The sequence below is a fragment of the Eutrigla gurnardus genome (genome assembly GCF_963514095.1).
Source record: "Eutrigla gurnardus genome assembly, chromosome: 7".
Classification (NCBI taxonomy): Eukaryota; Metazoa; Chordata; class Actinopteri; order Perciformes; family Triglidae; genus Eutrigla; species Eutrigla gurnardus.
Genome location: NC_139921.1, coordinates 7,511,374 through 7,535,284, shown reverse-complemented (window position 1 = coordinate 7,535,284; position 23,911 = coordinate 7,511,374). Strand labels below are relative to the sequence as shown.

At 42.3% G+C, this 23,911-nt stretch overlaps 2 protein-coding genes across 2 annotated transcripts in view; both read right to left on the bottom strand.

Annotated features, from left to right (window-relative positions):
• ccdc88c (coiled-coil domain containing 88C) overlaps positions 1 to 18,395 on the bottom strand; it is a 43,191-nt gene extending 24,796 nt beyond the window's left edge. Inside the window, exons 1-6 of the mRNA XM_084014250.1 lie at positions 17,773 to 18,395; positions 16,140 to 16,252; positions 13,488 to 13,596; positions 2,422 to 2,491; positions 1,513 to 1,571; positions 651 to 734 (exon numbers count right to left, since the gene is read on the bottom strand). Coding sequence (XP_083870376.1) covers positions 651 to 734; positions 1,513 to 1,571; positions 2,422 to 2,491; positions 13,488 to 13,596; positions 16,140 to 16,252; positions 17,773 to 17,832 — 495 coding nt within the window. The 5' untranslated portion in view covers positions 17,833 to 18,395. The remainder of the gene's footprint in view (positions 1 to 650; positions 735 to 1,512; positions 1,572 to 2,421; positions 2,492 to 13,487; positions 13,597 to 16,139; positions 16,253 to 17,772) is intronic.
• A 2,143-nt stretch (positions 18,396 to 20,538) lies between these two features.
• The window catches only part of pals1a (protein associated with LIN7 1, MAGUK p55 family member a), a 30,777-nt gene continuing 27,404 nt past the window's right edge, over positions 20,539 to 23,911 (bottom strand). The window contains exons 15-17 of the mRNA XM_084013992.1: positions 23,083 to 23,195; positions 22,740 to 22,850; positions 20,539 to 22,623 (exon numbers count right to left, since the gene is read on the bottom strand). Coding sequence (XP_083870118.1) covers positions 22,447 to 22,623; positions 22,740 to 22,850; positions 23,083 to 23,195 — 401 coding nt within the window. The 3' untranslated portion in view covers positions 20,539 to 22,446. The remainder of the gene's footprint in view (positions 22,624 to 22,739; positions 22,851 to 23,082; positions 23,196 to 23,911) is intronic.

Sequence of the window (23,911 nt, the reverse complement as noted above, 5' to 3'; positions counted from 1 at the left end):
TTACTCCATAAAAAGACAAAGAATAGTAAGAAAAAAATGACGACTGGATCTACTAATGGCTACTTTTTCCCAATCATCACTCCAAAACCAAAATATATATTCACATTATTAGAAAAGAGAATAGAGAAAGAAGACTTTTCTGACCAATCATAGCAGCTCTAGAGGACAGAGGGAGGGAGCTGCACCCTATATACATATACTGTATGATAACTGTATTGAGTTGTATTGATTTCTTTAGAACCAGAGTTATCAGATAATATGCTGTTGTTTAAATCTGTAAAATGAACCGTTTTACTTCTCACTTCTCTATGGGGATTCAATCGTGGGAGGAGCTTCTCTTTACAACCCAGTAATAAACTACAGGAAAAAATGGTTTATCTAGCCTCATTAGATCAGATTGATGCATTTATTACTATTTTTTTTATTGCGATATACAGTATATCACAGGAAAAAAACCGGCAAGGTCAGTTTTTTTTCAGTGTTGTACCTAACGAAGAAGACTGTAGGACATGGTTGAAAGCACCAGAAAAAAAAAGGTATGAGGGGGAATATCCTGCTCATCTTCATAAGAAGCCAGTTTTCTGCTCGTCTTTCTAATTCACGTTGAGGGATGAATTCGGTGAAGTTGTTCGGCATGGTGACCTACTGACCTCCTGGATGTGACAGACGATGGCAGCTTGGGTCTCAATGTCCAGCAGCTTGATCTTCTCTATCATCTCCTCCTTACGCTCACACTGACACACACACGCGCACACACACACACACACGAATAAAATTGTGTTTTCAAGCAGAATATGTCTATGGTCTATGTGAAAAACAACATGATGAAGAATGCAGTTTTTTTTTTCCGTTTATTGGGGTGAAACATTTTTATTTTTACAACACATTGTTCCCTCGTGGCTAAACCAGTACAACCAGTACAGGTAGGGACGGACACAAAAGGAGGGAAGACTGGAAGTAAAAGGAGGGAAATTAGGATGAAGAGAGAAACAGAACAGCCGCATGGAAATTAAGAAAAGGGGCAAGAAGGCACCACTTTGGTGTGTTTACAACCGTGGGAGAAATGAGAGACAACAAAGAGCTGAACCAGCGAACACACACACAGAGAAACCACCTGCCTCTCGACCTCCCACATGACTAGCCCCTCCTCTTTAATTACAGGCAACCCAATTAACTCTTAACTCACCAAATCTAACCTCACATTAAATCAATTTGGAAAGAAAAGAATTCAAAATTGCGAAAAAAAATTAAAAATGTGCTCAAACTTACCATCAAACTGTGCGGACTATCAACATGTTTATGATATATTACCATAATCCTAATATTAAAACCATTGGTCCATGTTCATTATGAGCCCGCTGTCCCAGCCAACGGCTGTGCTCAGACATGCAAAACTAAAGAGACACAAATACACTTCCTGTTGTACTGGATGGCACAGCCAGCTGCTGTGTTTGGGCGTGTGTGTGTGTGTGTGTGTGTGTGTGTGTGTGTGTGTGTGTGTGTGTGTCTTACCTGGACAGCACAGCCTAGTAGCAGCAACAGAAGTCTTTTCAGCTGCTCCATGCTCTTTGCTGGAAGAAAAACAAAACACAAAGGCAGCTCTGTTAGAGAAATACTTCACATCCAGGCAACCTTGATGCAGCTGAACAACAATGAAAAATCACTTTAACACAAAGGTTGAATAAAGGTCAAACCGCAATTCCTTGAGTGTCGTGTTTGAAGCAATGATCTTACGTTTGACGGGGATTGAGGCTGTTCCATACCTCAGGCAGTGTTACGCTAAAGCTAATCTTTCAATGCTGACAACAGATCCTCCATTGTTATTCAATTTAACAGCCCAGTTCTGAACGCTGCAGAGACGCAGTTAATATCTGTGTTATAAGATCAATGAGTAGAGCTGCACCGCAATGTCAGTTTTTACAACCAAAGCTTCTATTGAGGTTTTTCAAATGAAAAGAAAAAAAACTAAATTATGACCTTAGAATGTTGGGGAATATTCAAGTTTATCACAGATTTGATCATTTGTTCTCATTCTATCCTAATATACCAGATGGTCATGAGTTTTTTTGCAAAGCTCCATATGTGTGCGTGTGTGTGTGTGTGTGTGTAATACATGTCTATTAAAGTACAGACAAGGAGGTAGCAGAAATATGTAGGACCTGATTAGTAACGGTGTACCGTGTGTGTGTGTGTGAGCGTGTGTGTGAGTGTGTGTGTGTGTGTGAGCGTGTGTGTGTGTGTGAGTGTGTGTGTGTGAGCGTGTGTGTGTGTGTGTGTGTGTGTGTAATACATGTCTATTAAAGTACAGACAAGGAGGTAGTAGAAATATGTAGGACCTGATTAGTAACAGTGTACCGTGTGTGTGAGTGTGTGTGTGAGTGTGTGTGTGTGAGTGTGTGTGTGTGTGTGTGTGTGTGTTACCTGATATCGGATCCTTGGCCATGCAGAGAATGTTGGGAAGAGGCATGACTATTAACTGCTGTAAGCTCTCCTGTCGCAGAGAAGACAACAACAAATACATTCAAGCATAATAATAATGGCAAAAGGCAGATTTAAAGTTAGCTTCAGGTGTGAAGTTAGCTTCATAATTCAAGCTAAACCTTACAGCTAAATTTAAGCCATCGTTGGTAGCGTGGCAGCGAGGCTGCGGTTGTGGTCGAGACCCATCAATCAGAGATGGCCCCGCCCTACAGCGTGCCCTGCTTTATGGTCTATTTGACTCTAAATGGGACCATAATTTACTAAATTAACATGGTGCTGTATCATCATCATGCTGAGTCACCCCCTGATGGTCAGTAGAGAGAATGCAACTCTAATAAGATAGACCAATAATATAGTCATCGCAATCCCTCTGTTGGGATATAAAGTCCTATTTATTTTATTTTATTTTAAAGGAAAGTATTATTAGGACCAAAAACTTGAGCATAATTATTTTTAAAAATTGTCTTATGTAAGATTCTCACCACTAGCGAGTCAAATGTGTGGCCTAAATCTAACATTGCAATACAGCGGAAATAAAATGAGTCAAAGTCCAGCCACCACCTGACCCAGACTTGTACAGGTTTGTGTTGGTGAATGTTTGTATAGGAGAACAGCCAACAGGAAACACCCTGCTGTTGTGTGTGTGTGTGTGTGAGTGTGTGTGTGTGTGTGTGTGTGTGTGTGTGTGTGTGTGTGTGTGTGTGTGTGTGTGTGTGTGTGTGGGTGTGTGGGTGTGTGTGTGTGTGTGTGCTGTGTGTGGTGTGTGTGTGTGTGTGTGTGTGTGTGTGTGTGTGTGTGTGTGTGTGTGTGTGTGTGTGTGTGTGTGCTGTGTGTGTGTGTGCTGTGTGTGGATGTGTGTGTGTGGGTGTGTGTGTGTGTGTGTGTGGGTGTGTGGGTGTGTGTGTGTGTCTGAGTCAGGAAAGAATCAGCCCCCAAGAAGGGAATGCTCTGCAGTCCAGCATATCTTCTTCTGCCTCCCAAAACGTATTATTATTAATAATAATAATAATCCAAAGCAGTAAAAGAAACCAGTACATGGGATGGGGAAAGGGGGCTGGGGGGGATTCCTCGTAGTGTTGTGCTACCGGCTACGTCGGCTTAGAAAGGCCCGGGTTGAAGGTGGCTGACAGATCTGACTGTGAGCTTTACAGCAGCCCTCGTCTGGATTTGGCTGCTTCCCAGGGCTTCACCCTCTCCCTCTGGGGAGGACCGGGGCTCCCAGCGGCACAGACTGTCCACAGTGGGAGGGGCCTGTGGCGAGGTTGGCAACGCAACACACCTGCCTTGAAACACCGAGCCTGTCTCGTTAACCTGCTTTGTGTGGGTATAATTTTTGTGCTTTCATATCTATACAGCCAGTGGGTTTATAAATAAAAATGTTTTACTAGAGCACAACATTTTAAGAGACCTTGATTTAGCTCTCAAAGTGAATAAAAGGTATGCATTTAACTTTAAAACATACAAAAGGTATGGTTAAAATGTTTAAAATGTTTAATACCGCAATATATATAGGAAAAAGTCTGTTTTGTTCCATTACAGTGCAGATCTGAGGGGAGGCAGATGTGCTATGTCTTTATCAAAACATGAAATTTGATGCCAAACAAGTTGTTTTGAGATGAGGAAACATGGGAGTGGTACAGGTCAGATAGGAAGATATTACGTTTAGAGAAAGGACACATGGGGGGGATGACCCCTGGCTAAGGAGAAGGGAAGTGTGTGTGTGTGTGTGTGTGTGTGTGTGTGTGTGTGTGTGTGTGTGTGTGTGTGTGTGTTGTGGGATGAGGGAAGTGACTGTCAGCAGGGAAGGGCGGGCTGGAATAATAACACTGGAAAGCAAGCAGCACACACCTGCAATCAGTCACGCACACACACACACACACACACACACACACACACACACACACACACACACACACACACACACACACACACACACACATTACACACACACACACACACACACACACACACACACACACACACACACACGACAGGGATGCACGTGAGTTGGTGCAGTTTCCAAATTAAATATGAACTGGAAAATCCCATTAACATTCTTTAATGTCTCTCATGTATATTTGGTCATCGTCACAACTTCATGAGATGATATCGGCTTCCATGACGGTCACAACTGATCTGCTTTGAGGTGGAGACTGTAGAGTTATACCTGCAGATACTGTTACACCGGCCTACACACCAGCTGGTAAAGAGAGACCCAACCAGCCGCTCTCTGTCTGTCACACACACACACACACACACACACACACACACACACACACACACAGAGTGTGAATAAAACATGCAAGCTGGCTACCAGATGTCTTTAAGGCACAGCAGGAGCTGAAACACTCCGCAGGTTTGGAAGCTTTGTATGTTTGTTTTATTGGGACTGATTAAGAACGGCACCCTTAAACATTAAACTCTCTGAGAGGACATTTCACATGAGATGGCAGGAATGAATATGCAGGAAAATAATAATATACTTTTATTCATTTATTTTGAAAATGATTCTCATTGGCCATAATTCTTACTTTAACAGTTAAGATACCCAATATTGGCATATTGTCAATGAAAAATAAATATAACACAAAATAAATCACAGAAATGTTTGTATTGAAAATAATTTCCCCCGGGGATCAAAAAATATTTCAGATTCTGTAATCTTTAAAAGATCTGACTTGTTTTCATGAACTGGGCCTGAACAGACTAATATACATGTGAAGGCTCATTGTAGCTTTAATTCTGTATCAACTACGATCAAGTGTGGTCTCTTACACACATCAACAAACAGCATGAGTGATTACTTTGCCTCTGTGTGGATCTGCAGGGGGCGGAGCCTGAACGCTGCAACTCGCTCGCCTGTCCGTCTATGTTGCGTTCAGCTCATCGACACATTCAGGCGATACTGTTGTAAATTAAACCTTTCAAGTGTATCCTCAGAAGAACCCGACTTCAGTTTAACAACGTCACACACAGCTCCGTTGAGCTTATTTAACCCAGCTAACCGGGCTAAACCAACTAGCGTGCTACAGCTGACAACAAGTGGTGCTCTGCCAAAACTTTCCAGGTAAAACTCCAGAATTTATGACCTACGTGTAAGAGTAGTCTGATACCAAACTAAATATCCTGTAGTGACAACTTCTGGTACAATGTATGTATTTCCACCTCCGCAACAACCACTGATGCAAATGATTGAATGGATACTAACACAACTGAACCTGCATTAAGCCCCACGCTGCTACTCACACTGTCACTAACTGCATTCCCTGCATATTTTCTATTTTTTGGAAAAGCAAATATTTCAGAGTGACCGAAGCATCTACGATATGTTTGAAGGATAGTGTGTGCATGTGTGTGTGTGTGTGTGATAGCTCAGATCTATAGATATTCTGCTGCAGCAACATCACCAGGAGGAGCCAACACTAAAAACTGACAAGGGATCAATACAGCCTGCTACATGACCCATTTATACACACACACACACACACACACACACACACACACACACACACACACACACACACACACACACACACACACACACACACACACACACACACACACACACACACACACACACACACACACACACACACACACACACACACACACGAGGCCTAAATCCACAGCCCACTAACACACTGGGCTCTCATTTCTAATCCCAGATCAATGAAATGGTGGCGGCTAACAGCCGATCTGACGTTCACTGAGCCGCTAGGTTCTGTGTCCCACAACTTTCTCACCACTTCAAAAACACATCCAAACCCGTTACTGCTGAGAAGCTCTGAGCCAAAGCGCTGACGCAGAATATGATCATTTCTAGAAAGATGAAATGGTCAAAATTGGATTTGACAACCTGGTATTCTCTCTACTGGCCATCAGGGGGCGACTCCTCTGGTTGCAAGAAGAAGTCTGATTACATGGAAGTCTTTGAGAAAATGAACCTACTTCTCACTAGATTTATAATCTCAGTAAACATGGTAAACATGAATTTATGGTCTCAATCTCTAGCTTCAAGTCTTCTTCAATCCAGCATGATGTTCATTTAGTACATTATGGTCCATTTAGAGTCCACCAGACCAGAAAGCAGGGGAGGCTTTAGGGGGCGGGGCTTACCTGCTGATTGACAGGTCCATTTAGAGTCCAACAGACCAGAAAGCAGGGGATGCTTTAGGGGGCGGGGCTACCTGCTGATTGACAGGTCACTACCATCGCTACCAATGCAGTTAGCTACTCAGATGACTTAAACACTTAGCCCTAAAGTTGACCTTGAATTATGAATCTAACTTTATTAACAGCTTCACTAGAAACCAGATGGATCCAGATCCAGTGAGGTTGCTGGTCGGGTTGCCGCTCAGTCGCTGGCATCATCAGCTCCACCCGTCGCTCCATCAGAGTCCATATATGTAGTCCACAAAGCAATGGGAGACACCACTTCTTATCTATTAACAGTCTATGGTTTCCATATATTCAGAAACCAGTTGATTTGCATTTAAATGCCTTGTTTCAGAAGCTTGGCAGATATGGAGGGAAACATAGCTAACAGCATTAGCATCAGTCTTCACAGACTAGAAAATCATAGTTACAGGATACGGTTCTGCTGGTAAACAGAGTTTTCAAAGACGAGTGAAGGCTCATTCCTTCGTCCATAGTTACTCCTCGTCCTTTCTACCGACAAAGCCAACACTAGCATTCTGTCTCTGAGCCTCCAGTTGTTCCTCTCTACCAATCAAAAGGGCTGAAAGAGGCCACATAAAAAACAACGTATCTGAGAGTGTTAGAACACGGTTTGATTCACCAGAAAGACAACCATTCAGCACACAGGGGCCTTCCAAGCACAACACAAGGGTCCAACAAGGGGATCCACAGTTTTAATCATTTTGCTCCAAAATAAATAAATATGATAAAGAGGTGTGGCTGACAGGTAATTTTTCACTTTTCTAATATGTTACATCTCCTGAGGTTTTCTCGTTGAGCAACAGTAGACTTGTGACGATATGCTGCGTAGCTCAAACGCATACTTCCGTCATGTTGTCTATTTTCTCTTTCACCTCAAATGTTATGTCTCGCTTGTTTCTCACATGACTGAAAAACGGGAAAAAAGACTTTCTATGAAGGTCATGTATATAATGCATCATAAGCACATTTATAACACATTATAATGCATTTATAAGGTTTTATAAAAGCCGTTGTTTTTTATCATGCATGACACCTTATAAAAATGCATGACTCAGCACATCGTCCAAAAAAGTTAGATCTATTTTCCTTAGAATGAAGAAAATAATTTGTATATTTATTTTGGACCAAACGTATTGAAATTGTGGATCAACTTGTTTTTTTTTTTTATCTCATCTGTGAGAACCAGAGAACTATTGTGTTGTGTTTATTGTGAAAGATTATATCTGTGTCTTTAGGGGGGGGGGGGGGGTCGTCCAAAGTGGGTCAACTCTGAGGGATCTGCGTGCTGAATGGTTGGTCACTCTAGGGAATCAAACCACGCTATCACGCTCTCTCAGACAAGTTAATATGCAGAAAATAATGTTTACATCAAAAGGTGTCAGGTCAGAGAGTGATTGATTGGCCCTGAACTGTAGCCTACATTAGAGTTGTGGTGAAATTAAAAATGACTTCTTTTTAACCCCATTAGATCACATCCCATCATATTGTTCACCTATTTAACAATAAATGCCGAACAAATCCATCCATCAATCAATCTGGAGCTGTAATCGGCTCTACGCAGAGCTAGAGAAGGTCGTGATCAAATCAATTTCCTCCCACAGTTATGTCCCGCCTGTATATCCTGTTTCCCTGGGAGATACGTAGAAAAATGCTGTTTCAGCCCGACTTTAAGAGAGATCAAAAGCTAACACTAGTCTCTAGTAACCTCACGGTGCTGAAAACCTCATGGTCTAGTAACCTCACACACACACACACACACACACACACACACACACACACACACACACACACACACACACACACACACACACACACACACACACACACACACACACACACACACACACACACACACACACACACACACACACACACACACACAGGCTGGCAGTTAGTTGGCGATAAAACACTGTCGACAAGTTTGACCAGGCACACACGCTGAATATTACAATCCACCCAGCCTTTCTGTGTGTGTGTGTGTGTGTGTGTGTGTGTGTGTGTGTGTATGAAATGGGCCAGAGGATATGGAGTTCAAAACATCCCACGTAGGCTCAGGGCTTTGTTCCTCGGTTCCCACGGTAACCGAGGAGGAGTAACCGTGAAGGGGGCGAGGAGAGCGAGTCAGAGTTCTACTTAAGTTACGACACAACAATAAAATGTCTTTCACAAGAGTTTCACACTCAGACGCTGTCAAAGTCTTACAGACGCTCAGGTATAACGAGTGAAGAACTCAGTGTCGTTGTTTTTCTTTTAACACCAACAGCAGAGTAGCCATTTGCCCCGTATCCCTAGCATGAGATTAGTAGAAAAGTTACCTCATGAATACTTAAGCAGCATATCTTCATGCCTTTAAAGACATTTTAATACCTCGAAAAGGACAAAATAGTACCCTAAAAAGACTACAGTATGCAACGTTATTGAGTTTTGTTGAATTTGAGTAACTAAAATATTCACTGCACAATAATATAACAATCTTACTAATTGACAAAACTACACCTGCATGGTGGTCGACCCAGTCGTTGACCATCAGATAATTGCTGTCTGACAGCACAATCAACACAGAGCCCACAGACCACACACACCACAATCTGTCAATTATTCACTCGTTCCGTCATCGACGCATTCCTTCATGTGCAACAATATCAACGTATGCCACCGTGCAATATCAATATTAGGTGGAATATCAACATTGCTATCCCATGTGCAACAATGTGAACTCAACCACACTGTAACTTAAACCCATCATCATTACAAATAACGCACGCTGCCAAAACATTCCAGGTGAAACTCACACTCCAGAATGTTTGTTCCACGAGCAGTGGAAGTAAAAACGAGCATCTGTTTGGGTCACAGGGCAAACCATCGCACACCGAACCAAATGTCCTGTCAAAAAAGTCCCGTAGGAATCGTGTACTGTTACACCCCTGGGATCAGATATCAGACGGCCCATTCTCACATATCATGTTCCAGCTTCTCATGTTCCAGGAGTTGCTGCTTTTTAATATTAGTTACCAAAGAATGATATTAAACATTGTAAATGGTTATCCTCACATCTGAGAAGCTGTAACCACAAAATGCTTCTTTTTTTACTGTTAAAAATGTGTTTGGTTCACGTTCTGTTAAAGAATTCATGAGGGACTTACTCCGGCATTCACATGGAGCAGTTTGATGGAAAACCAGTAAGAGTGTTAAAAGAGTCGACAGCTTAGTATTCAGAGCTGGTGATATCAGGTTACTGCGCTTGGTACAATACGGAATACACACACACACAAAAGACACACACACACACCGTGCTTTGTCACTGGGGAGACTGGGAGGAGTCACTGGACCTGTGTGTCTGCTGAGAGATCATCTAATTAGTAGAAAGCCAACGCCTAGCCCCTCATGAACTGATGGATATGCATGTGTTATTGGTATTAATCACGTTCTATTTGTATTTGTGTTCTATGTTATGTATCATTTCTGTCATATGGATTGGCAATTATAATTGTGTTGTTTAGCATGTAAACATGACATCTATGGCTCTTCTGTCCGTCCTGGGAGAGGCATCCCCCGGTTGGAGGTTTCTTGATTTTTTTTCCTGTTAAACATTTTTGGGGGGAGTTTCTTCTTATCTGATGCAACGGTCAAAAGGACAGACATGTCATATGTTGTACAGATCGTAAAGACCTCCTAGGCTCATTTGTGATATTGAGCTATATGAATCATATTCAATCAAACAAATGGTGTGTGTGTGTGTGTGTGTGTGTGTGTGTGTGTGTGTGTGTGTGTGTGTGTGTGTGTGTGTTTATTTTGTTCTTGAACCACGATCCTAAACTAAACTAAGTGGCAGTTTGAGGCTCGTGGACTTGAGGTTATTCTATGAGGTGTGTGTGTGTGTGTGTGTGTGTGTGTGTGTGTGCTTTAAGGCCTGGGTTACTGTGACTGTGGTTAGAGATTAACCATAATGGACAGATTAACCCCATACTGCCCAGAGTGACCCACTTCACACACACACACACACACACTCTCACACACACACAGCAGACGTGGCCTTTATTGTGTCTGATCTGCATCACTGTTATGACCGGGCCACACTGCTGTGTAGAGTTAGGAACCAGGAAGGCCCTCAGATCCTCTGATTCTTCTCTTGTAGCTGCAGAACGAAAACATTTGGCGACGCTGGTCTCACTCCAACGATCAGAGAGGAGCTGGAAACTAAAACCATCTATTTGGTCTGGCCTTCATGCAGTGATTTAGTAACTTTGTGGTTTTATCGTTTGTACTTATTATCATCTTTATACCTACTTTTTCTCCATTGTTTGCTAAACTGTTGATCATTAATGAATTACGCCACGCGGCGGTGTCGTGGTTAGCACCGTCACATCACAGCAAGAGAGGCCTCGGTTCAAACCGGGTTCGGGTTCCTTCTGTGTGGCGTCTGCATGTTCTCCCTGGCTCCCTATTTGTTTTTACTTCACTCCCATGATCCTTCACCCCAACACGCCTGCTTCGGATTGGCCACCAGACTCTGGTGCTGTGTGCGTGGGAAAAATTATTTTATCACAACGAAGCAGCTGACAAACTGCCAAAAACGAGCCAACGAGATAGTCCCTCATCACTATCAGAAACAGTAACGGCTGCTAACGGCACTCAGGGAGAACTACTGTGGTTGAAGCCGGCTTGTCAAGAGGTTCAGTGACGATTATGTACATTCACATAATCCCACCTTGAACCCTGACCTCTTATTCATGTCATAATTGCACACATGTCAATTAGAAAATGACTAAAGTTCTTGATGACTGGACAGTTTTGGCGATTACCATCCTGCATCATCAGGACCCGCGTGGGGAAATGAACAACAGTTTATCCACCACTTAAATGCTTAAATGAGTATTGATTAATCAACCACTTGTAATGATGAATAATAGTAGAGACAAGTTTGCACAAATATGAGTGAAAATAACCAGCGCTGATATGCTTATAAATGTTCTTTAAACACAACACCAAATCTATAAGATGGCTTCCTGAAAATATTAAATAAGAAGTTTATCTTGAGATCATGTTTCAAGCACATGTCTGTTATCAAACATCCTGTTGTTAGTCTGCTTGCTTTCACACCACAGACTAATCCCCTTTCACACAAACCATACTAACCGAGCGAATGGACTGAGTTTGTTTTAACTACACCAGACGGGCACCAGAACAGTGATCAATCTGACCGGTGTGACCAGGAAACTAAAGGTTCCTACCGTATGAGAGAAAGGAATGGAGCGTGCTGTGTACTGATGCCAGGCCCATGATGTCATGGACCGTCCTCTCAAAGCTGATCACAGCTCCTCGGTCAGAGGCATTCCTCCTCTGTGTGCATGCACAGTGTGTCTTTTGTATCATAAATCACAGATAAGGAGCTCAGATGCAGTTGATTTGGCTGAGCTGCCATTCATGTCCTATTGACACACACACACACACACACACACACACACACACACACACACACACACACACACACACACACACACACACACACACACACACACACACACACACACACACACACACACACACACACACACACACACACACACGGAAACCTTTTCTGGATTAGACAGACTCTTGCCGTGGGTTCAGGACAACTAGAAGTGTGTGATCACCCTGTTTTACTCGGCAGTGTTTCCCAGGTTTGAAACATACTTGTGTAGCTGATTTGATACAATATGGAAACCTTTCCTGGATTCCTGGACTTTTGCCGGCTGCCTGGAAAATCCTCATCCTCAGTCATTATGCAGAAAATCATATTTTTCTGTCTGTTAGCAAGAAATGTAAGCCAGTCACTGCTGAGTCTGTTGCTGTGGGGAAACTAGAGACTGTTTGGATCGACGTCCCCCAAATCGTTTACATATGAGCTGTATTTGTAAAATATTTGGCCAAATGGGATTGGGACATTATGCCTATGATTATGGTGCTGGAAGTTTCCACTGTGAAAACATCCAGTAATCCATCGTGAAGGAGTATACCAACTTACAGGAAAGGAAAGCAGCCGTGCAGCGTGTGATATTAATGGTTTGTATCAAAGCAACGGGACGCGACACTGAACACGACATTTGACCCCAATGATCGGACCACACTGTGTCACTTCCTGCTACTATTGATCCCTGCAGATTATTGGTTGTCAAGCAAGTCAACTAAAACATGGCCAGCAAGTTCAAGGTTGATCCGTACTGATATACCATCATCAATACAGCCCATAGACATTCCTAAACTGGGTCTGCAGGGCCCGTTCATAATGTTCATCAGATGACAACAATGATGGCTAAAAGACAAACACCCCCCAGGCAGTAAATCAGCTGAGGACAATACTAGCTGGGTCACAGCTGGATCTCCAAACAGACAAACAGGAATACTTCAGTAATGTCTGTTACAAAAAACACACAATACATTATCTAGAAATGAACTGATAATTGATAACTGACGATGAATCTGAATGAATTCAACTTTAGTGCTTATGGTTTCCGTAAAATTAACTGATCGATGAATTTTGGAGAACCGAACCAAATCTTCCAAACATTATACATTTATTTGTATTCACAATCTAAGCAGCTGAGAACTCGCTCCGGCAACCGGATGGGCTTTAAGAGGTTTTCCACATCCAACCAACTTCTAGGAAAATGAACCGTTTCACAGCAATGGCGGCCGGGTCGAACTGAGATGCTTGTATTGATCAAAATGTGTCATCACAACCCAAAAGTCAAAGTGTTTAGTTGGAGGTTTTACACTAATTCTACTTGTTTTCTGTTACGTGGGAGGATAAAATAATAATAGTGCTGCTTGTCTGCTAGTGTTCATACCTGGTAGTACGTCCTGATTTGTCTGATGAGAACTGTCAGGTTGTGAAGGCGAAGAGACACATCATTGTTCACATTCTTGTTCAGCCTCTGATTGGTTGGGCTGGGATCACTATGGAGACACACACACACACACACACACTACAGGTTAGATTGACGTCCGCCGTTGCTACTTAAGACAAAGATCATATTAATTACACACACAGACACACATCCCAAGTGCTGGGTAACTATTGTGCTAGAGAAGGATTTAAGCTGGTTGGACACTCATCAGCCGGTGGCGGACTGATTTGCATGTGAACGGGGGGGGGGGGAACGCTGTCTACAGCCTACTGAGACTGTCATGACGTCATTGATGCTGAATGGAAACTATCCTGAATACACTTGAAGGTGCACTTTTATTTTGCTTGGCTTTGCATTAACGCTGCCTTCCAGACACATTTCTAAATAGTACAATGGAGCGCCACTCAAACAATCATTTAAACAAATCCATCTTCACAATGGAAGCTTAAATTGTAAACAGTAAACCATCAACTAAACAGAAACGTAAACTTTGTGTAAATAACACATCATTTAGTAAAACCTGTTCTGCATGTAAAATAAAATACATAATGGCATCTTGGGTGGGCCAGGTGGCAACCTCCGGTTCTATAAAGTGAAGCCAATGCTGGAGTGCCTTAAACTTGCATTCTCTCTACTGGCCATCAGGGTGGGACACATCTAGCTCAAAAAGAAGCCTGATTGCATAGAAATCTATGGGAAAATGTCCCAACTTCTCTCTTCATTTACTTCCTCAGGAAACATTGTAGTTCAAGTCTTCTTCAATAGCATGATGTTAATGTAAATTATCGCCCCGTTTAGAGTCAAATTGACCATAAAGCAGCGTTTCAGAGGGCGTGGCTACCTTATGATTGACAGGTCGCTACTGTGGTCTTCGCTACCAGTGAAATTAGGGATATCAAGATTATCGTAAATATCGTCACGAGTGGTTTGAAATTGCCGTCTAGTCGCTGTCATAGTAGACACGTGAAAAATAGAGCCTGATGTGAAAAATAATCAAAATTTGGACTTTGAGTGGAGAAGACTCTCAGGATTAACAGATTATCAAAAAAGGAATGGATCATCACTTCCACATTTCTTTGACTTCTTTCAACACTTTCACTTCAACTTCTCTCTGCACTTACATTCATTTTTAAAACCTGATAAGAAGCGAGGGGAAACACTTCCTCCGCTCTTTCAACTTCCACAATTTTACACAAATAATCAGACATAACGTACCGTTGCTTTCAGTGCTTCCACTCATTTCTTTCATGACTTCCAACTCAATGGATCACTTCTATTTCCAGTCTTTTAAACTCCTTTCATCACTTTGACTTCAACTGATATTTAGACTTCAGTCTGTAGACACTTTACTTATTGTTAATGCCATCTCAACTCCTTTCAGTAACTACAGTATGTTTCGACCAGCACTTCCACCTCAGCTATTTGTCATGTTTCACCTAATTATCAGACGCATCCTCTTTTAATCCAAGTCAATTAACAGTCAATTAAAGATGGAAACATTAACTTGCAATATGATTGCAGATTTCAGTTGAAAAGTCAGAGAGAAAACCAGGTTTCCAGACTGACTGATACAACAGCTGACTGCTTCTGTGACAGACTGATTTGCCAACGGCCTCTGAGTGGCTTTCCTGTGGCTTTCCTCGAGGCCCTCCCATCCTGGCCTCCTCCTCCTCCTCCTCCTCCTCCTCCTCCTCTGTAACCCACTTTCCCATAAACCCCTACCAAGTCCTAATCACCCCTCCAGTTAGCCCAGCCTACATTCGGTGTGTGGAGAACAATAGCGTGATTATCATTGTTGCTGAAGACAATAACTGACATGTGAACATGTGGTCTGGTGGTGGACAGAGGGCCGTCTGGATGGGAGAAGATTTAGGTTCTACACTAGTAGTTATGTTTCATTATGATCACCGAGGGCAGAGTCTGTCCAATTTAGAAAGATTTAAAGGATAAGCCTGACAATAATCTACATTTTTACTGTCCACCAATGAAAAGACCAAAGCCAACAACGAGCGTGTCCTACTAACGAGTGTTGTGTCTGCATCCAAAGCTCCACTGTTTGAAATAGAAAACACATTAATGAGCCACATGTTTTTAGTGGAGTAACTGTGACATGATCCTCCATCATCATCAGTTTAGCATGTTCTATGTTGGCATAAAAAAACCTGGTAATAATAATCAATCTAATCAAACCACACGGACTTCCTGCTCTCACTGTGTCAGTCGGTGGTGCATCACCTTCATAGTTGTGCATCGCTAGCTAAGGTATGCAGTAGGCATGGGACGAAAATCAGGCTCTATTTTTCACCATGATAGGGAGCTTTTTCAAGTCACTCGTGACGATATGATGCATAACCTGAACAATCAGACAGCAGCTCACTTCTAAAGGACTGCTGGTGAACATTCAGACTGTGTCTTGATGCACATCTGGCTGTGACGTTTACAACCTGAAACCAGCGCGTCAGGATGTGGTCACACCGACTCGCGTACACAGGAAACCCTGGATTAACTCACTAGCTGTTCAATGCACCCAGAAGATCACACACCAAAGACACATAGACACATGACACATGACACACAGACAGAACTACCTACATGTGGGTCATGATCTTGTGCAGGAAGACGCCGTCCACCAGCTCCATGAACATGTTGAGCCTTTCCTCTGAGCCAAGGTCGTCACATGACCCCAAAGGACCCAACGTCCGCACCTAGAGACAGGAAGAGAAGTCAACCACCTGCAGACAACTTATATACACGTACATACTTATATGCTGGTTGCATCCTGCTGAATATCCAATCATGAGTTCAAAATCGTGTCAAATGAATGAAAATCCCTCTTTGTGCTTCCACACACAGGATACGAGGTATGAAACGACTGGTGACGATTATCCTGGTCAGAATAATTGAGATTCAAGATATTATCCTGTAAATCATACTGGAATCCCTTTGCATTTAACTAAGAAACAAATATTTGTATGGTGTCACCGAGAAGACGCATCTTATTTTACCAGATATCATTTTTAGTGACAAACAATCCATTAACCATAAATAGGGGCGAGATGATATAAGATTTCAACGCACACCACAATGGTGATGGCAAGCTTTGTGAAGTCATAATGATATTTACTATCACGATAATGGAAATTCACCATGATTGCCGTATTGTGAGTGTTTTTAAAGCAATCCCTGATAAAATCCTACATCGTGTGTCCCATCCCTGTTTGGAGGGGATTTCTTGGCCAGTATGGACAATTACAGTTACCGATGACCCTTATGGACTTAAACAAGGGTGTACATTTCTTTAAGAAGGAACTAAAGTGTCATATACAGCATATTTAATATTTATTCAGAGGGCTTTGCTGAGAGTAATGCTTTCTTTTTGAGGAACGCCCTGCTGGTGGTCACACCGTGACAGCTGGAAGCTGCCCAGTACGGCCCCAGTCTGATCTGCTGGCCACGAGCAGCTCCACTGGAGCAACCAGCACCCTTTCATTTTCTCCTCCCAGAGGTACCCTAAAATCTGGCAGCACATGAGTCTCTAACCTCGGAGTGTGTGGTTACTAGCCAGTTTCCATGTCAGCTACTACGACGTGGCTGCGTTTTGGGATCATCTGTGTCCAACAATGATGGGAAACATTTTTGGTTGACCGTTCAGGTCAACAGGATGGAGTCACACAGGGAAACAGGAAGTAACGCATAGTGCATAACCTGCTGACTGGGTTGTCATAGTCTGTATTTAGTATAGTATTTATTCATGTTTGTGTGTCTTTTGTGGGTGTGTGTTTGTATGTTGTCTGGGAGCTCGTTTTTTTTTTTACCTTAACTCTGACACTGCTATAGAAATATCTCCTAGGGAATTAATATATGTAGCTTTATATTAATGTATGGTTTAATAATCATTGGCAGATGATCAGGTACGTCAGCATTTTAATGTAAAAAGACGAAAATGTGAAGAAACAGATGTTTGAACTCTTTTTTTCGGTTTGACGGTTAATAGAGTCCTAGACTCGGAAAGTCCCAAAGACACCAACTAACGTCTCACTTCATCGAGGCTTTTACACTGAAAATCTCCCCCTTCGCGCTGTAATGTCAGTGTCAGTAGAGTATGCATTAAAGGTCAAAGGTGTTTTCTACTAGTCGGTCAGGTAGTTTCTGAACAACAGACTCGGGGTCAGCAACTCGCGTGCATCATCGCACAACTGCGTGTGCGCGCGCTGCTCCCACTCACCCACACCACCAGCGGCGACTCCATGAAAGTGGCCAGTAACTCGGACAGAGTCACGTCCATGGTCGGTCCAGCGGCGTGTCGATCACCAACAAATCATAAATCCACCGGCCGATCAGTCGATATCCGCGGCAGGCTCGCGGTAGGTCACCACACAGGACGGAACAAAGCCCCCGCGAGGCATCGATCCCCCCCTCCCTGCACGAGCTCTCTCTCTCTCTCTCACACCACTATTGTCTCGCGCTGTCCCGTTTACCTTAACACCGGGTTTAAAGGAAAAGCGTTAAATGCGAACAAAAACTGCTCGAAATACTCCCACAAACGCTCGTAAGCAGCCCCAGACTTAGTTCCGGTAGTTTAGCGGGTAAACATCCAGTTTATTTTCCGGCTGAAGGTGTAACACTTGATCCAAACTTCGCAGGACAGTTGTTCGCGTTTCCAAGGATACAAGACTCTGACCGTAAAGCGGCGGAACGGCCGTGAAATAAGAAAAGTAAAGTAAAAAAGTAGAAAAAAGTCCAAATCACGGTAAAGGAGAACAGGGTTCGTTAAAACAGATGTTTTCGTTGTTTGCTACATCTCAACCCCGTCTTTCTGCCCCTCTCCTCTCCTTCTCTCCATCAACCTGACCGTCTGGCTGTGCGACCAGTAGCGGCAGGGACCGACCAATCAGATGCTGGAAAAGACGCGGCCCCCGCCCTTTACGTTGAATCAGCCAATTACAGTGCGGCAATATGGCAGCGTTTTCTCTGGGTCTGACGTCACCGCCGTATGCCAACAGCCAAAGACGTTAGACAGAACAAGATGATGAACGTCCTCACGTGGATAGAAAATTCACTTTTCTGGTACTTTACGATTAGTTGATATGTATTATCTTGATATACTAACACATTAATGACCGTTCCCCTCCTTGTTTTTCATGTAAACTAACTAAATTGTAATTTTACCATATTCAGCTAACTGGTTGTGTTTTTTAACAAGATAAAAATATAGCAACAGTTATCTTGCCCACATGCGTTTTTAAATCCAGTATCATTGTCTACATAGATGTAGACCGCAACTTGACGACTTGGTGGAGGCCTTTTTTGGTTAACACCTGGTTCTGTATCATAACAACATAAGGAGTCAGTCAGTGGCTTTTGTGATTAACTTTGTATGACAAATAAAAAAAAAGGAAAGAGAGAGAAAGGGAGAATAACAGAATACAAATTGAAAAATATTCCAAACATATAGGCAGGGCACATCCGGTAAACTGTAACCGTATTTAAGTTTTTGAAAGGAAATTGACCCTTAAGCTAACCCAGACTTAGGTTACGGATACACCTCTTGCTCTCGTATCTTTGACTGCTCCTCAAAGAAAAGGTTGAAAGGGAGACCAAAGATCAGCTCAGATCAAAAGGACACAAAGGCTCAATGCAAAGTAGCAGGGACTGGTGACAACAACTGATTTCTACACAACAGTTGTACTTTTTATAGTCTTTATAAAGGGTCAGCTTGTTAAGTAAACAGCAAACAGCATCATCCAATTCCACGTTTACTGACCTTTACAGAGGAATTTAATTGGAAAGTGGGGAGAGATGTTTATCTGCTGGTCTCAGAGTCACAGCATTGTATGAGGGGAGTGTGCTTTATGTTTGGCATGATCAGTCAACAACAACGATGTTCAGCAGCTTCATGTCCAGAAGCAGAGCCAACAAGTGGACAAAATAACAGGAACAGGTCGTTTCCTTCCAGCAGAGCAACGTGTTTCTGGAAACAACGCGTTTTGATGAAGTGGTCGATGTGGGAGAGAGAAGGCAGTGGACGTTGATCGGACATGGCAACGATAATCTGTAGAGCAGCGCCCCCGTGTGGCTGTTATGTGTTACTACATGTATTATCAGAAACTCATTCATCAGTTTACATGAGGGTTCAGCTTCACGGAAGCTACTGTGAAATATAGTTCTTCAAACCTGTTAGTGAATCCACACACAGGTGAAACTTCAAATCCTTTCATTTATTAAAACATTTAAAGTTTAAAAAAAATATTTCTGACTAGAAGAATTTCAACTAGCAGTGGTAGTGGTGATACTTTGTAATTTCTGACTGGAATATTTAAGGATTCCTTCAAATCTATGAACGTCTAAATATATATTTGGTGCTATATTTAACATAATTTTACCATCCAAGCATTTTTTTTAAATTATAATAATCCCCCCCAAACAGCACACTAAGACACCAAGACCCTGAGGAACGCCACAGAAGAAGTCAGGCTGTTATTTTGTGTCTAAAACGTTTGACATTTGGAGATTTCTGCAAGAATTGTCATTTCGTCACAGGTCATTTTATTCAGTGACGTCGAGTTTCTAAAAGTGTTCTCACTACAACGACACGGCTACTGTGTGGACCTACATCATCACACATGGATACAGTTGGGCTCATGCTAGCAGAAATATTAAAATACACCATGTTAGTTCTTTATTACTGCATGAAAATGTGGAGTGTAATTCAATCCCCTTTCCAACAAGCCAGCATGACATCACTGTGTCTGTCGATTCCTGAGGTTTTCTGGTTTTCATGATACCAGCAGCTCTAGCATTTAGACTGAGCCTCCTGTAGACTTCATGATGCCCAAGATCATTAGTGGTTATATTGGATTTATTCCAGTCCATCCCCTAAATACTACATACTGAACCTTTACAATGTCAGCTTCTGTCTGGAGGCAATTTTCTCGTCCAGGTTACTTTGAAAAAAAAAAACCTTTAACAACAAATGAACCCCACAAAGTCACAGATTTTCTATCAATCATCTATTTATTTATTCATCGTGAATATTCATACAAAAAGCAGATTTACTCAGAAGATGTGACATCCGATAAACAAGAAGTGGTATCAATTAACTTTACATTCAATACAATTAAATCCACTTAGCCCCGCCCCCTCTTCCTCCTGGACCAATGGCAGTTGAGGAAAAAAGAAAAGGTGGAAACCTGCAATCCTATTGGTGCATTCTGGACTTCATAAATCTATTTTCAATATTACAAATATATAAATGCTCTACCCAGTGATAACAGTGATATTTCGTCAGGTCTACTTCAGGTCATAATAATACTTCACTGTCTTAAACGACAGGCGCACACACACATCCGTTCACACACACACGCACACACTATATATATATAATAACTTCAGCATCATGTGACGATCAGGAACACGACTACAAACTACAACTTTCACGTTTTCTTTACCTGCTCGCTGTGATCACACAGGAAAGATCAAGTGCTGCGTCCTTTTTTTAGTGTTTATGGCAATAGTGTGCATTCTAAGAGGAGAGCCAGTCAGAAACCAGTCAGTCAGTGTGAAGAAGGCTGCAGGCCTTGCTGCCTGCTTCAGGCCACGAGTCGGCAGACTTCAGAGGAGAGTCTGCCTCTAACGCACTGCTGCGGTGTGTAAACTGCTGTGGCTCAGTAGGGTTTAAATGAGTACTTCACGTCTCTGTGTGATTCTCACATTTAGTCCTAAGGCCTCATTCGTGCTCGACACCAAGCCCGACTCATTTAAGACAAAACTAAGAAGCCTGAACACAAAAATCACATTTTACACAGATTCTCGACACTGCAAAACAAATGATTCGACTGTCAGTTAAAATATTTTTCATGGTAATGGTTGAAATGATGACAGGAAAAAGGCAAAGGATGCTTAATCAGCAAGGCCCCATATTTCTAAACTCTTAAAACAGAAAATAAAGTATTTTCCAGGTCCATAGTTTGGTCTCTGAATTGTGATGATAAGAAAGAGACCAGTTAGGTAACAACAAGATCACTTTGTTGAGGGTTTCCTCCCTTTAAGGACGATCAACACACACAGAGGTTAACCTGCATGTATTCATCATTACAGTGCCAACAGGTCATACATTCTACAAGATGCTGATTGTGTCGCTGCACAGAGAATTAGGCTCAATGTTCAGAAAAAGTCAAGACAAAAGTCACAATGTTATGAGAATAAAGTTGGAATTAAAAGAAAAGAAAACATATTATTGTATATTATATACATAATGATAATGGGGGACACGCCAACAGAAATAACGTGTCATAGTTTTATGAGGGAGACGCAATATTTCACAAGAGAAAAATAATCTGTAACTTGATCAGAATTATTATTATATAGTCCTTATTTTATTAGAAAAAAGTACATTTTTGAGAATTGGTTACTTTGAGAACAAAATGTCCAATCTTTATTTTAATAGACAACCATATTTAAATGGTAAATATCAAAATGAGTCAAATGAGGGAATATGGAGGAATGGCTGGAGCTCTCTGATGATGTCATTATAGAAAAGAGACATGAAGTCTCAAACCCACAGGAAGGGGCGGGGCTCTGAGTAAAACTCATCTATCCTGTTCCACAGACGGCTGTAATTTACAGTAGTTCCCTTCATGTTGTTTTCCCCGCCTGCATTCTGCAGAAAAATAATGATCTCTATCTATAATCATATTTTATTGTAAAATAATCTGATATTATGATGCGTTCTCATAAAATCCCAACTTTATCCCACAACATTGCACCTCTCTGTTCATACAGTGGCCCTAATACTCCGTGGTGACTCTCACACAGCATCTCTGGTTCCAGTTGGTTGGATTTCTATGTGAACTCTATGAGTGTGAGTGTGTGTGTGTGTGTGTGTGTGTGTGTGTGTGTTTTAGCGCAGCCAGGAGCAGGGCACCCACTGGGGCTCAGTGTCCAGTTTGTTGATGAGTCGTAGCAGCTCGTTGTAGGCTTTGTCCTGGTCCGTGTTGACGATGACGGCGTCGAACAGGTGACCGCAGGTCTGCTCCATCTCCCGGGCTTTCTCGATGACGTCACGCAGCTCCTCGGGCTGCCGGGTGGAAACAGCAGCGGTATTTGTCTTTGACCGAGTGTAAACAGGCAGAGTAGACACACACGGACGGTTGGGTTTATTTGAGAGGCGGAAACGAGCAAACAAAGAAATACCTTGGGGTTCTTGTTGTCCTTCGCCAACAGGGCTCGGAGTCTTTCCTGTGAGGGCGGAGCTATGAAGATGATGTAAGGCTTCAAGTCGGAACTTCTCAGAATCTTTAGAGCCTGAAAACACGGATTATTTATCGGTCAAACAACCTGATGAAGTTATCTGTTGGGATTATTAAGTCAGATGTCTGTTAGGAAATCAACTCCTCCAGCTGCTCAGTCAGTGTGTGAGTGTGCGTGTGTGTGTGCGTGTGTGAGTGTGTGCGTGCGTGTGTGAGTGTTTACCTGTGTGTGTGCGTGTGTGCCTGTGTGCCTGTGTGCGTGTGTGCGTGCGTGTGTGAGTGTTTACCTGTGTGTGCAGACAGAGCACACAGATCTTTCCAGTGTTGATGACCTGTCTCACCGAGTCGGTACTCGTTCCATACAGGTTCTTCTCAAACTCGCCAGACTCGATCAGCTTTCCTGGGAACGAGACACGGGGCGGAAGTGTCATCGCCATATTTGGTTCAGGTGTTACTGTTGGATTCTTTCACACACTAGGACAAGATCTCCATGTGTTGTAATTACAAACTAGCATTTCATTCTCTTAATCCAGGCTGAACTCTGTCTGTTTGTTCTCCTTGGCTTGTGAATCTGTCATTATAACTACCGTTATTGTTGGTTATAGGAAGGAAAATGACCCAATGTTAAAAGTGCTTTGGTTCTTTCACCTCTATGACAAGCGTCATCTGTAAACCTTTATCTAATCTCAATCTGTGGATTAATGAATAGGGGACGTTAGGACGGTTTGAATTAAATACTCTAAGCCTTATGAATATCAAAACAAAGATAATAATCATAACTATTCATTTCCATGGATTCTGTCACTCCTGATGTCCCCCCTTTATTCCTCGGTTAGTGAATACACAGACATAATACATATAAAGGAGATGATATTCATTTATAAAACAATAATGATACAAATAATTTTAAAAATCACTTCACTTTTGGTATGAACACCAAAATGTTACAAATAACTTTTATGAAGTAAAAGCACGCTGTCAAAGGCACAGTAGTGACCTGTCAATCAGCAGGTAAGCCCCGCCCCCTAAAGCATCCCCTGCTTTCTGGTCTGGTGGACTCTAAATGGACCATAATGTACTAAATTAAGACTTGAAACTAGAGATTGAGACATAAAC